At 40.7% G+C, this 14,641-nt stretch overlaps 2 protein-coding genes across 4 annotated transcripts; both read left to right on the forward strand.

Moving 5' to 3' along the window:
* The first annotated feature begins 1,666 nt into the window (after positions 1–1,666).
* On the forward strand, positions 1,667–11,622 carry Chsy (Chondroitin sulfate synthase). 3 transcript variants are annotated; one of them, XM_018038050.2, is made up of 7 exons: positions 1,667–1,929; positions 4,678–4,771; positions 5,187–6,177; positions 8,111–8,251; positions 8,334–8,514; positions 9,054–9,410; positions 9,784–11,622. In XM_018038050.2, exons 3-7 carry the CDS (start codon positions 5,356–5,358, stop codon positions 10,746–10,748), a joined length of 2,466 nt encoding a protein of 821 aa, XP_017893539.1. In that variant the 5' UTR covers positions 1,667–1,929; positions 4,678–4,771; positions 5,187–5,355; the 3' UTR covers positions 10,749–11,622. The 3 variants fall into 3 exon arrangements, with proteins under 3 accessions (XP_017893539.1, XP_026666681.1, XP_026666682.1); XM_026810880.1 differs by lacking the exon at positions 1,667–1,929 and adding an exon at positions 1,958–2,090; XM_026810881.1 differs by lacking the exon at positions 1,667–1,929 and adding an exon at positions 2,108–2,561.
* Positions 11,623–12,373: 751 nt separating this feature from the next.
* On the forward strand, positions 12,374–13,435 carry LOC108632981 (lysozyme c-1). The gene has a single exon (XM_018037877.2). It carries the CDS (start codon positions 12,623–12,625, stop codon positions 13,103–13,105), a length of 483 nt encoding a protein of 160 aa, XP_017893366.1. The 5' UTR covers positions 12,374–12,622; the 3' UTR covers positions 13,106–13,435.
* Positions 13,436–14,641: the final 1,206 nt, after the last annotated feature.

Genomic DNA, 14,641 nt, shown 5'->3' on the forward strand with positions numbered 1-14,641 from the left:
CTTCTATACTTTTTAGCACGTAGCTATTTATTATTAGCATTATTCTTCCGACGTCTGATTTCTTTTTAATTATAGGAAATGCGTTTTTCTAAAATACATAAACTTTTGGGATTGACTGTATAGCCAATACATCCTTAATCAAATTTCGGCGACGTTTCGGTTCCATTAAAGATAACGAAAGAAGCTGCTGTTGAAAAGGACTGAATAAAACCATTGAAAATGAATGATCGTTTGTTCGAATCCGCGTATCGCCTGACGAAAAACTCATCATATTTTTGATATTTATATTGTATGAAACCTTCCTATGTCCCACATTCGCGTCTTAATCCAATCGCTCTGCTCAACTAAGGGTCGAGCATGGCGAATGGGAGATAATAGGAAATTCACGAAGCGTAAAGGTAGTTCAATTCTATTTCGACGGAAGTTCCTGCTTTACAGACACGATGCTATAGTATGTCAGCTTTGGTTGTTCTTACCGGCCGACGCGACATTTAGTAACGCTCATTAGGTATGTGCTGTGTCCAGAACGCGAGCACGCGACGCGATGATCGCGTAGGTGTTCATTGCACATTTACGTTATGCGTCTTGACACATAATACGCTAACGAGATATATAGATCTTCGTGGTATGAACATCTCGTACCTGTTTTCCGACTCTCGCGATAAGTACACGTGTAGTTATTTCTTGTTACAACCGAACGAGCTATATGTAATAAGGAATTCGTGAGCGATCAGTCGTAATTCTTTGCTGCCACTGCAGCGTTGTCAACATTAATTAAAGTAGCTTGGTGCTCGGCTTATCTCCGAATGATAAAATTAATCATGTTTGCCAGAAGGTAGGCTGTCGAATCGTTACGACAGAAGGAACGACTAGACAAAAATATCTTAAGAAATTTTTTTTTTAAAAGCCGTCTTATACTCTGACATGCATATAACGTTTCTTTCTATAGATAAGAACGCTTTCAGAGGGTCACGGATTCTAAATTTAGAGCACGTGTACGTTCGATCGTACTACTTGCTCCAAAATTTAGGTAATCGGGTCTATATCCATAATCCGTCGTCAATTAAAAATAGAATCCTACTCAGCATCGACCAATTCGACTAAACAATGTATATTAATCAAAGCGTGAACGCAAAGAAATTGACTCATTTTATAGTTAATTCATTGTCACTTATTCCAATTAGCACTTAATTCGATATAAATGTTGGCAGCTTGTATAACATTATTAGACAATTCAGAGCAATGACAAGAATTCAGCAAGAAATATGTTCAAGGAAAACCGATGGCTCTTACGTCATTTTTATTACCTGGTTACACCGGAAATAGTGTAGATAACTTAAAAACGGCTTAATAACGGATTGTATTATTTTTTTTTAATTTACTCATGCTCTTCCAACGCGTTCACACGTGTATCTACATCGAAACGAATAAATATAGGAGACCATTCTATCGAGATAACGAGATGGAGGAAGAAAGGGTCGAATCATAGATCGTAAAGAGTTGCCGAGGTCAGGAACTTGGGGTGAAGCCTACGTATCAGCTCATTTCCTCAATATCTAGAGAAAAGTTTCTGCCCCATTCGTTGAATAGCTTTAGCATATCCTAGCGAGCTGATCGGGCTGTCTGCTTGGCTTTAGTTGGGTGACTGCTTGTTGCCCGACGACTGCTTGGCTGGCTGGCTGCTAACCGGCTCCGGGTCTCGTCGTCCCGTCTCGTTCAGTCGCCGCTCCGACATCCTGCTCGCAACACGTCCGCGGCCGGTGCCAGCACCGGGGCCTCCGTGCTCTTCCACGTTTCTTTCATCATCCCTGCGTTTACGGTTTCTGTCATGCCCCGGCGGATGCTGCGAAGCCGTAAAGCGGCTTTTTTCGGCGCCAACTAGACCCACGTGCACATGCCGCAGGGGCCAGAGGGAGAAACCGGAGAACAGTAAGTTGTTCAAGAAATAAGAGGCACTTTCGCGTGATGTTCAGTGAGTGCTGATAAATATCTTATCGTGAACACTATCGGTGGATTATGACCGATCGATCGGTGAAGAATCGAACGAGGTGCCGCGTCGTGCGGAACAATCGGAGTTCTTCAGTGGAATAGTGAGTGTGGGAAAGTCTCGTGAGCAGATCAAGTAGCAAAAGTAGTTCATAGTTATAATCAAACATGGAATTATAATCCTCGGATAAAATTTTTAATTTCCCTTCCGGTTTCGCTTACGCAAGTGCTTCCGCATTTAATAAATTAAGCCTCGATTACAAACGCTATTTGTTTGGATCCACCGTCGTTTAATGAGAGTGTTCACCCATGAATCGTGATCGTTCCATCAGGCCGTAAGCCTTTCGTTATTACCGTGCTATCGAACTCGAAAAGTCGATGACTCGTCGCTGATTCTACCGGTTGATTGAACAAACCGCTTATTTTCAATTCGAGTCACGACTACGACAAATCTAGTCGTCTAACGTGTCTTTGCACCGGTCATCTGCTACAACCGCGGCTCGATGTCTGTGGGAACAATTAGCGGGGGCCCTCGTTCCCCGTAACAGCTTCTAATAGTTATGTCTGCTGGTCAGGTCAGTCTTTCGAAGATACTAATACGCGCGGACAATAACGAGAACGCGACGGTAATGCATTTCCAGCCAGCGACCCCTTTGTCCCGGGTCATTTCGAAATGCATGCAAGCCTGTCACGCAAATAAAAATTAAATTAACGAGGGAGTCTTCGTTCCTCGATATTCTACTGGAGTATAGTTTATCTCTACTATCGCTTAAGAATTTCCATTAGAAAGATTCCTATGTCTTCAATGATAAATCTTCTAAATGTCATACCCGAATATCTTACCGCAACGAAAAGATAATATTAAAGTGAGAATAGAGCACATACATTAATATTTTATCTTTCTGTGGACTAACGACTTTCGACGAACAAACCTCGTTTTCGTCTCATTGTCGCTGGCTCATCCTTCGCTTCTTCACTGTAATCAACTAGAAGTTGTAGAGCCTATAGTAGGAACTAGCGGAGATCTGGAGCCGACTTTCGGCGTAAACCGGTTCTCCTGCCTTTCGTACGTTCCCGTTCGTGCACGTCACTTCGAATCGTATCCTTTAACGGGACGAATACCGGGATTTCGTCGATTCGCCGATTCATCTGTGTAATCACGATTGTCAACACCTCTTACCATCGCGTACCTATCGATTCCGGGAAGCGTAACGGTATCGAAATGAATTCTTTTCGATACCTCCCGGCTTCTCTTTTTTATCCATGAAAACGTGAGACTAGGAGGAAAAAGTGCGACGAAATTATCGCACCTTTGCTCAACTCCTTGGCGCTTCAAATTATTTGAAGTAATCTCCGTTCCAAACTGATAAGATTAAGACTGCGCGTGCGAATGTTCAATTTACACGTTGCTTCTCAGCGAACACTTTTATACCAGCGAAGACAATTTGCATTAACTGCGGTTTTTAACGGGAATCCATTTTCCTCCTTTCTTAACCAGAAGAAGCAGAAAAAGATTGTGAGAACGGAAACGGATTGTGCGTATAACGACTGGAAACAATCCATAACCATCAACGATTTACCATTTAATGAAATAATTCACAGATAACGAGAAGATCTTCTCTGTTTAATGAAACGTCGCTACCACTTGTAGAGTTTTCGAATTCTTCTAAGTATTGTTTTTTAAACATCAGCAATTCGTTTTATATTTCACTTTCGTTGGTTCAATGCGAACGGGAGATGTCACGGCACAGAATTCAATAACCGCCCGCATTCGAATATGTATATCAGCATGCCTGAAACCGGTTTCGCCAAGGGACAATTCTCTATCTACGCTGATTTGTGGAATAGATCTTAACTGACCATCCTGGAGACGATTCCAGAGACGTTTGTTTCTACGAGTATCCTTAGAGATTAATATCAAGCATGTTTTAGTGGAATCCCTGTGAGATTCTCGCACACTAAACGCACAGGCATTTTAACGGTACTCTTCAAAAAATTAAAAGATTTACATCGGGAATTCAAAGCACGTAGGAGTAATGGACAAAAGCCTTTAGAATGCACACTTTTGAATATTTCCTACTAAAAATAACTGAGCTGCTAAGTCAATTGATCATCTTGTAACGGTGAGACGTAGTGTTCAGTTTTCATGGCTAGACACACTATTATGCTCTTTAGAGCCTGCAGGGTTCTCTAGCGATACAGTGCCAGCTCTGTTCGCCTTCTTATCATCATGCCCATGACACTGCACAAAATGGCAATTGTACGAAAAAATCGTAGAGCCCTCAGGCCGAATAATCTCGATTGATCGCAGCAATCAAATCTTCTCGATCGAAAGCCAGCGATGGAATTTGTCAGAACAAATATAATCAATCGACTTGATGAGCATTTTAATCAGCCGTCAAGGACGATACATAATTGGGTCGTACACCGTTTAAACGATAGATGAACACGAATTACCTATTAACTTCGGAATTAAATCGTTGCGAAGTATTTAATAAAACAAAAGATAGCAGCGATTAAAGAAAACCAGACATTAATTGCTGACGTAAAGGTCAGAGTCATAGTCTTTATTATCAGCACGTGTGCAGCCTTAATCAGATGTACAGATTGTATCGATTCCGTTTCATGAATCATCGGCCTTAATACGATGTAATTTTTATCAAGTAGCGAAGTCCCTCGTTTTTTTTTCAGATCGACGTGAAACGATCGAGTCATGCCGGTTACTTCTGGATCGTCCACGATTTTCGGAAATACGCAATCTTGAGCGTCGATAAAACCGCTCTATGTAAGTAGTCGCTGTTTTATGAGCGAATTACACGATTACGATGTCTTTAGAGATACCATATCATAGATATAGGTAATCGGTTTCCTTATTTTGGTTTCCTTCTCTCCTCAATTCGCGTTTATTAGCTTCCCCGAGGCTAGCGTAAAAATAAATGGCTGACCAAACAATGAACGTTTTTGTAGCCTCAGCGAGTACGACGAAAGGTACACAGTTAAAGTTTGTTCTTCAAATGGCAAACAAACGTGTGCCGAGGTCCAGTAGATATGAAAATAATCACTTCTGAAATTTCGAACACTAATCATTATTTCGATATTCAATCCGTTTCAAACCGAAAAAAGACGTCTATTCTCTGTTTGGACTTCGGAACGCTGAGTAGTGTTTATTCTAATAAAGATTACGAAACCTTGCCCGACAGGTTTAAGAGCCAGTGCTCAGTGCCAAAAAGAAGAAGCAATGGGATCGTACGAAGAACCACCGGCGATTAGAGTAATTAGAACAGTGATATCATCGAGGAAGACAATAACGGACGTTAGAAAGATGACGATGAACCCAGCCGGAGGTCCAGGGACCCCGGAAGAGTATCAATGGAAGAGGTGACGTTTCACCCAGTGATGCGTAAACGACGTGGACTGGCCAGCGCCATTCTCGGCCTGACAGTGGGCCTACTCCTAGGTTTTCTTATCCAAAGCTACAAAATACTCTCATCGAACAACAATCAGCGACTCAATATTTATACGCCGTCCCCGATGCTCGGATCACGAGTGTTAGTCAAACCGTCAGCGCGCAATGTTCCCAAATTGAACGACGATGAACAGATAAACAGTTCCTCGACCAGTCTGGTCTTCGTAGGCGTTATGACGGCTAGCAAGTATCTAGACTCGCGGGCCAAGGCGGTGTATGAAACTTGGGGCAGAGAACTACCGGGCAAGATCGCCTTCTTCTCCTCCGAAAGCTCGATCGTCCCGGAGAACTGTCCCGATCTACCACTGGTGCCACTGCCGCGGGTCGATGACACCTATCCGCCTCAGAAGAAGTCGTTCATGATGCTGCAGTACATGTGGAACAATTACGGAGACCGTTTCGAGTGGTTCCTCAGGGCTGACGATGACGTTTACGTGAGAACGGATCGTTTAGAGAAATTACTACGATCCGTTGACTCCAGAAGAGCCATGTACATAGGACAAGCAGGCAGAGGGAACTCCGAGGAATTCGGTCTGCTATCCTTGGAGTATGACGAGAACTTTTGTATGGGTGGACCAGGCGTTATTTTGTCTAGGGAGACGCTCAGGAGGATCGTGCCGCACATTAAGTATTGCTTGAGACACTTGTACACCACGCATGAAGACGTGGAATTAGGGAGATGCGTGCAGAAATATGCCGGGATTCCTTGCACATGGAGTTACGAGGTAAATTCCTTTGTTCCCATTTTATTTGCTTGTTAGTATATCTATTATTAAGATTTCATTCTTCCTGTGTATATGTTTCTACGCGTGGCCTGATCCCTTTGCGCGTCTCGCTATCGTTCACATATCTATTAAATCTATTTTCAGTCGTCCTCCTTTCTTCTCTCTCCTGATACACACATTGTCACAACTGTGAACCTACGTGGCACGTGCAATTTGTTCATCGACACAGGCTCACGGTTGATTAGAACGTCAACTTATCTCATAGAATCTAATTTGTGCGTTTTAATACTTCAATCAAATATTACCTTTTCCTGAAAGATAAAGTATTCGTGATTCTTGACTCGTTGGTACTTGAGTGACTTAGTGGAAAAGTGCTATAAGTGCTTCTTTTTCTCAAGGGCACGATAAGTAAGTATATCGAGAAAAATTGTTCAAGTGTCGCTATTAATAACGCGCACAGTAATATATTTTAGTACTTCGAAGCACAAACGTTTTTCCATAAAATATTAACATTTCATTTACATTAAATGCGTTTTGATACTCGTGTTATCTATTTAATTTCTCATTTGATATTTCGATTAGTATAATACTCGCAAAGTCGAGATAGGATCTGCATAATATGTATAATATTATCGGTTTAAATACATAAGCTACGCATCTGCATCATATACAGGGTAGGCTATCATTGGGTTAACTCGGAAGGTACAATGCACAGATGAGGATGTTAGTCGTTAAGTACAAGCGAATAGTACCCTGCTAACCCAGTGGCCAGATCGAGTCATTCTCCTCCATCTTGACACTCGACATTAGGTCGAAGTGCTTAAGTAACAATTTGCAGTACGAAGCGCTTAAATCCCTCATCGCGGTTCTTGCAGATAATTTAATCGATCCGCACGGTTACGTTCACGGTTGCACGACGTTACGCGAATTATGTCACGCTATTAGTGGCAGCATTGAACGAAACACGATCCTATAAAATATTCTTCTTTTTTAATTACGTCTGTGCTTGTCGCATTAAGGGGAAAGGTTACTCGGGATTGAGGAAGTTTCAATAAAAAGATGTGCAAAAAAAGGTGGACTTTCATATTTGTCTCTGTCATTTACTGTTAAATTCAAAGTTCACGTCGATACGAAATATTTAAAAAACTGTCAATGTGATCGTTTCTCGAATTTCAATGTTATTTCTCAACGTTACGAAACATTCAGATTTCAAAAGAAACGAGCTAAATGAAAAGGTGAAATACATGGATGAGGATGTTGGTCGTTAGATTCGAACAAATCGTAGCTTGCTAGCCTGCTGGTACGCCGTTCGTTTCCGTCTTGACGATCGTCGTAAGGTCGAAACACTTAATAGCCGTACGCGCGACATTGCAATAACTACGAAGTGTTGTGCTTGCGGTCTTTTTACGCGCTCCTTTTGTCAACCGAGGCAATAAATAAAGGATTTACGATCCTAATGTTCACTCATGACGTAACCAATGACATCATTTCTTTCTACGTACTTCGACGTTTCAATTGTATCTCTATAGCAGAATCCGCGAATTACAAAAGACAACGTTAAAGCAAATGGTGTTAGAACACGATCAAATCAACCCGAGAGGTGTAACACTAGAATAATTCCTTGTAACAGGATACCACCACACCCAGTCTTAATACTTGTTCTACGACTGCGACAAGATGCAGTTTCGTATTCTCGATGGTAATTATCATCGGCCAGTGCGCCAATAGGCAGCTCATTTAAATATTCACGTAGTCCCAGCTTCTTTGACTTTTGTCATCTTTTCTTAAGAAAAATCTCTTCTTCGAGATTCGGATTATCGGGAAGCTAAATGACCCCATGTCTTTCGAAATATGCGTGACGGCGACTACCATCTATTTCTGTCACTTTAATCTTAATTGCAGCCGGCGATACGGGATGCTTTCACTGTTACAGATGCAGTCCATTCTGTATCATAACAGTAGCGGCGCGCAGGCGTTCACCGGAAACTTGAAGAAAAAAGAAGTTCACCGTGCTATTACTTTGCATCCTGTTAAGAGCCCGCCGCACATGTACAGGTTGCACAATTACATGCGGGTTGGTATTGACTCGCGTGATGTTACCGGGTTATCCATTTTCCCTCCGGATGTGCAAAGACGACTGTGTATTTCCGTTTCAGGGACTTCGGATTCAGGAGCTGCAACAGGAGAGGCTTAATCTTCACAGAGATATTTACACGATGGCGAAGCAGTTGGGAATAGCCGTGGAGAACCTAAAGAATTTCAAAATAGCCGACGGCGTCCCTTTGTTTCCCATCAGTTCAATCTCGAAGGAGTATCCTGGCGACACGGAAATATTAGGTAAGACTACTGTGGCCAATTTCAAGGTGAACGCTTACAGCAGCAGTTCGCTTGAAGAATGTGGGCAGTTAGTTAAGTGATCTAATTAGATTAAAGTTCGTCGCGACCTTACGGGAACATTGGGTATATCTCGAATCATTTGTTTCAAGAACAGTTTCCCTAGATATGCATTGCTAATAGAACCATTTAGACCGATTAACTGGTGCGAATTGATCATCGCATGATCGGGCAAACGTGGCGGTGTAGAAACGAGGTACCGCACGATTCGTTTGAGCCCATCAGACGTAACGATCAGGATTTCGATCATGATTCTACTCATTTCCATCTTCTGCACTTACTGCAGTATGCGAATGTATTCATGCTATGTATAAAGTGGTCAGATTTTCACATCCGCGCACACTGTACGACGATAGATAGTACTGATGGAACGAGAAATTGCATTATAAAATTATTATTCTCTGTATTCATAAAACCCTAGTATAATTGAAAGATAGGAATATGTATAAAAAAAATTAAATTCATCTTCTCGTTTCAATCAGGTGTTCCGGCGGGACTTCGCTCGTTTGAGCCCACAACCGGTGACGAGGTGATTCCCTGGGACTTTTTATCAAGATCCGAATACAGCCTGAGTGATTCTAATCCCAGGAGAAGAATTCACAGTGACATAAAAGAAGGTTTGGAAGACATTACGAGAGAAGTAATGGCGTCTATAAATGCCTGCTCGCGGCAGCGTGGTCGTATCGTCGAGGAAAGGTCAACCCTGTACGGTTACCGCCGAGTGGATTCCTATGGTGCGGACACGATACTAGATCTTCTTTTGGTCTACCGGAAATACAGGGGTAGAAAGGTTACGCTACCCGTCAGGAGACACGTATATCTCCATCAACATTTCACAGGTACCATTTATGTTTCGTTCAATATTATTTCTATCTGCGGTGTCGAAAGACATCTTTTGAAATTTTCGCTTACAATTATCGTCATTAGTCCAATCGTTTTTCCTCATCTCAATTTTTTAATTTTCATATAATGGTTGTAAAATTTAATTAATTACTTGGTTGTCCTAATGGTTTATTATAGAAAAAATTTAATTGACGGAAAACCATTAAACTAATGATGATCATTTTAAGCGAACATTTCAAAAGGTGTCTTTCAGTACCGTAGGTAGAAAACATTTTCTGCGTCCGCGAAAAACGATCGAACGGAATGAAACGCGACGTGAATGCAGCGAGGCAACACTTCGAAACGAGTAAAAACGGTGTTTGTTCGTAGGACTGGAAATACGAGAAACCGTGGATGGAGAAGAAATCGACGAGACTCTGAGAAATCAACGGAACAATAAATCCTTGCAAAATATATTCCGCGGTGGTCTTCTGAACTTGAGTTTCAACTCCGAAGAGAAAGATCCTGTTAAGAGCAAGACCATCCATTTCATTCTTCCTTTGTCCGGAAAGTACGAAGTTTTCCAAAGGTTCTTACAAAACTACGAAGAGATATGCTTAGCGGGCGGAGAAAAGACTTCGCTCTTGGTCGTTCTCTATCCTCATAGAACGGAACAGAACTCGTTTAATCGAACGATAGATCTGATAGAACAATTGAAGTATAAATATCGCAGCGCTGACATCAATGTTATTCCTATTTCCGGGACGTTTTCAAGAGCCAAGGCTCTCGATTTTGGTGTGTCGACGTTGAACGATGGCGATTTAATGTTCTTCGTCGACGTTGACATCGTATTTCTCGAGTCTGCTCTCTACAGAATTCGCGCTAATACTCTTCTAGGCAGGCAAATATATTTCCCAGTGGTGTTCAGTCAATACGATCCGAAGCTCGTACAGAATGCCGTCGGAGAACAGGATGCGTTCATCATAAACGAAAAAACTGGATACTGGAGGCAATTCGGGTTCGGTATCGTCTCTCTGTACAAGCAGGATTACAAAAGCGTGGGCGGTTTCGATTTGCTTATTCAAGGATGGGGCAAGGAAGACGTGGATTTCTACGAGAAGGTGATCAAGTCCAACGTAAGGATCTTCAGAGCGGCCGACAAGAATTTGATTCACGTTTATCACGACGTCGAGTGCAGCAGGGATCTCTCGAGGACGCAGTGGTCTATGTGCATGGGGACGAAGGCTGACACTTATGCGAGCATAGAGACACTGTCTAATATGATTTACGAGAATCCCGCGATATTGGAGTTTGCCAAAGCTAGGAGAGCGAACTTGACGAGCGCAGCTGGTTGAACTCGTGTCAAACTATTAAAAATGATTACCGTGTCCTAATTGTTAAGATATAAATTACGATTGAAATTAAGTGATGCCAGAATGTTTTGTAATTACAATATTTTGTAAATAGTACGTGGCGTAATTGTGATTTTTCCTATGCGAAAGTCTGAACCGGATGATATTTAAATGTCGATCGTGAATTCACCAAAGTTTTTGCTCCAATAGGATTAATACGATGTTCACGTTTACGTTCCAAGTTAACTAGCATCGGTGAAACAGAATGCAAACGAAAGATTTAATTTAATGAAGAGAATATTCAATACATGACTGTATACATAAAGAAATATATTAAATTTTTATGATAAATAGAAAAATTGCCATTGTTGTACGAAGTTAAACGATCGCGTTGACACTTTGTACATTAAGTAGACAAACATTAATAAGACAAACTTTGGCATTATTTATATTATAAATGTGATGTATTGCTTTTGATTAATGTTAATGTATATCTATTTTTTTTATAAATCGATACTGTAATTTAGAAGTATATTTGTTTCCCTCGTAACGTGACTGCGAGCCTACATAAAAGTAACCTGACGGAAAGAGGGACTTCGTAAGTAACTTAAGACGCTTTAAAACATAAATACTCCTAAGAACATAGCTTACAGTTGATTGAATTCTATAAGTAAATGTGATATTATCGTGCCTTGTCTATAGATCCCCATTTGTGTATTTGTGTACTGCCTATTTAATTGTACCTACGTCACGATCAATCATAACTGTCTAGGAATACAAGTTCTGCATTACTTGCATAATTGTTTATGCAGTTCGCTACAGAATGCTTCGCCAACACTTCATCGAATTCCAAATAAAATTCTCTATTAAATAATTATGTTCTACCAATCGCTTTATTTTCGTCAAACGTACTTCTCCTATTCCTATTACTTCAGTGTCGAAAGTAAATAGTAGCTGAACCTGAATTAATTACTATATCTTTAATGCCAATATCATCTTATTTTACTCCGTGGAAGAAACTATGAGACGTTCACATATTTTCCAGTTAGAAAGTGCCTTTAGCTTATACGGTTCCACTCAAGGTTCTTTTCGGGATCATGATGAAATCTACCAATTAGTCGGACATTGCAATTAACCGATATCCTATGAATCTCCTCTTCACATCGCTTTAACTGAACGCCCTTTTTAGGAAACTCCCTTCTAAATTAAAATTAAATTAAATCAGCAGCGGTCGATGTCTACAATAAAACACATAAAAAATATATACGGTAAATTTTATATATATATATATTTAATGTATTCAAATACTTATTGCCAACTCTTTTTATATGTTCAAATAAAGAACAATCAGCATTCTATCTCTTTCTCTTTTCTACGTACAAAAACAAAGAAAATAAACGCCATCGTGTCGAAAACAATGCGCCTCTGCCAGACAAGAAGTATCGAATCCAAAAAGTTTTCTACAGTTATTTTCCTACGCGTAAAGAAAATCTGTTGTCTTCGATCTTATCATCTCTTACCGAGAAACGATTCTAGCCAGTATCATCAACAACATCAGCGACATAGCTAATCTCACGATGTTTCTGATTAGAAAAGCTATTTAAAGCAGAAGAAGACGAAGGGATCGACGCGTAAGTCGGTGTTTGTCGAAAGAGGAGAGGCGCCGACTGCCAGACTTCCCTTCCATCCACACTCACACGCTTAGAAAATTATAATTTATCGGCCAAGGTTAAGGTCGTCGCATATCGTTCGCCACAACCGGTGAAGCTCGTCAGTTGGCGTCGATCCCCGTCGTGTGCGATTGTTTGCATCGACTAGTTTAGCGTACATAGTGTCGTTCAATTCGATTGATAAGTCGAGGATCATCGGGTGCAGCAATGTTGCGGAAGATCGGACAGTGCTTGATTCTGGCGCTCCTGATTGTTCTGATAGCTGACCAGGTCCAAGGAAAGATCCTAGCGAAATGCGACGCCGTGAAGGAACTTGATAAGGCCAAAGTACCCAGGAGTATGATCAGCAATTGGATTTGCCTGATGCAGAGCGAGAGCAAGATGAACACGTCGTTGATCACCGGTCCTAAGACGGCTTCCAGTTACAGTTATGGAATCTTCCAGATAAACAGCTTGAAGTATTGCTCCAGAGGACACAGCGGCGGTCTGTGCAACAAACGTTGCGAGGATTTCGCGAACGATGATATTCAGGACGATATCCAATGCGCCGTGAAGATCATGAACGTGGACGGTCTCAAAGCGTGGAGCGGTTGGATGAAGGACTGCAAGAACAAGCCATTGCCAAGCTACGCTGACTGTAAATTACAATCGTTAGTGAACAAATTGGAGGAGCCTCGTGAATCAGTATAACGATAAGAATAATGACTGTCGTTACTCATCGCGTGGTTCACGAAATTCCTTACCCATTCTGTTATGGTTACTTAACTTACTTTATACTCAATACGATACAAGACTTATTTTTGTTGACTGATATTAGTTAACGATAGGTTGCGATATTGTCGATGAAAGAATGAAATTTTACGATGACCTGAGGATATGATACGACGTTTGTAAATGAGATCAAAGTTCACGCGAATGCGACGTATAATCGGTTCGTCGAATAAAAGATTGTTCACCTTTTTCTATATGTATCTGAGCATGTATTGTGAGCGAGAAATATACATTTCTGTATTAATCATATATTATGTCATTATTTTATACGTATTAATAGAACGTTAGATTAGGTATCAATTATTTCTTTGATAAGTACATTTAGGACATAAAAATTATGTTCGGTCTCGCGAATCGTCTGCCGCGTTTTATTTCCTCAAGTGTTACAAGTAATTAATGCTATCTGGAATATTTTTATCAGTGAATTCTTCGAACTCGATGCGATTAGATAAAATAACACCGAGTTTGCAGAAACACGATTCGCGGTTTTATTATCCGAAATTATGTAACACGCTGCGATGATAGACACAACTTAGCTATCATTGCTGCACTTAATACATATCTATGGATAAACAACAGCTATTTGAAAGCAGGAAAAACCACACTCTTGATATATAATCCCTCGCACGGCGCTGGTGAACAAAATTACACAATGGACGGTAAGACGTCTCCAAAATATGATTATAAATCGAGTGGAACTGGGCCAATAATGATGCAAGAAATCGGTATAATCTTTAAACGCGCCGCTCCACTTGGCAGTCCGAATCGAAAAACGAAATAAAATGGTTTAGAAATTTCAACTATTAGAATTACAAAGCGCATCGTGACCCGACTGCACAAGTTCCTTTACCGATTTCGTTTTCTGTAAGTACGAGGAAAAGTATCACGATAATATCTCTTTCAAAAATCATTTTTATTCCAAGCAAGCCTAAACAATGATGTTTAACGCCATATCAATGACACTTCGTTACACAAAATTTTAACACTTTCGAACTTTGACACTATAAATAATTCACCGGGCATTCGATGTCTTAGACAAAAATTGTATTGATTCAATGGACGTTGTCTGACTGAAATATCTTTTTACTGTCAATCTAATTATGACAGAAATAGATATTGTGATATGAACATTGTTTGTGTATACTAATCACGCATGGTGGAAAAATGTGTGACTGTAATACTATTTCGAGAAATGTTTCGGCATAATCGAATTGGAAGTTCGCGCGAGTCAAGGATACTTATCCGAAGCGATTGAGTTTCGGATAGAGTATCGTAAAAGATTGGTAATCATCGAGGTTACTGACTATAAAAATATCTGAATTGCGTAATAATGGCGTTGGTGGAAATGTCAAGTACAAATACGTTGTTTGTTGATATCGCGGGCCAAAACCTGTTGTTATTATTCGGCAAAGAAAAAGAAAACGCGCTTTCTTGGATGATGCTTCTCGCTCGTCT

The sequence above is a fragment of the Ceratina calcarata genome, unplaced genomic scaffold, assembly GCF_001652005.2.
Source record: "Ceratina calcarata isolate Rehan_Ccalc_2016 unplaced genomic scaffold, ASM165200v1 scaffold180.2, whole genome shotgun sequence".
Lineage (NCBI taxonomy): Eukaryota > Metazoa > Arthropoda > Insecta > Hymenoptera > Apidae > Ceratina > Ceratina calcarata.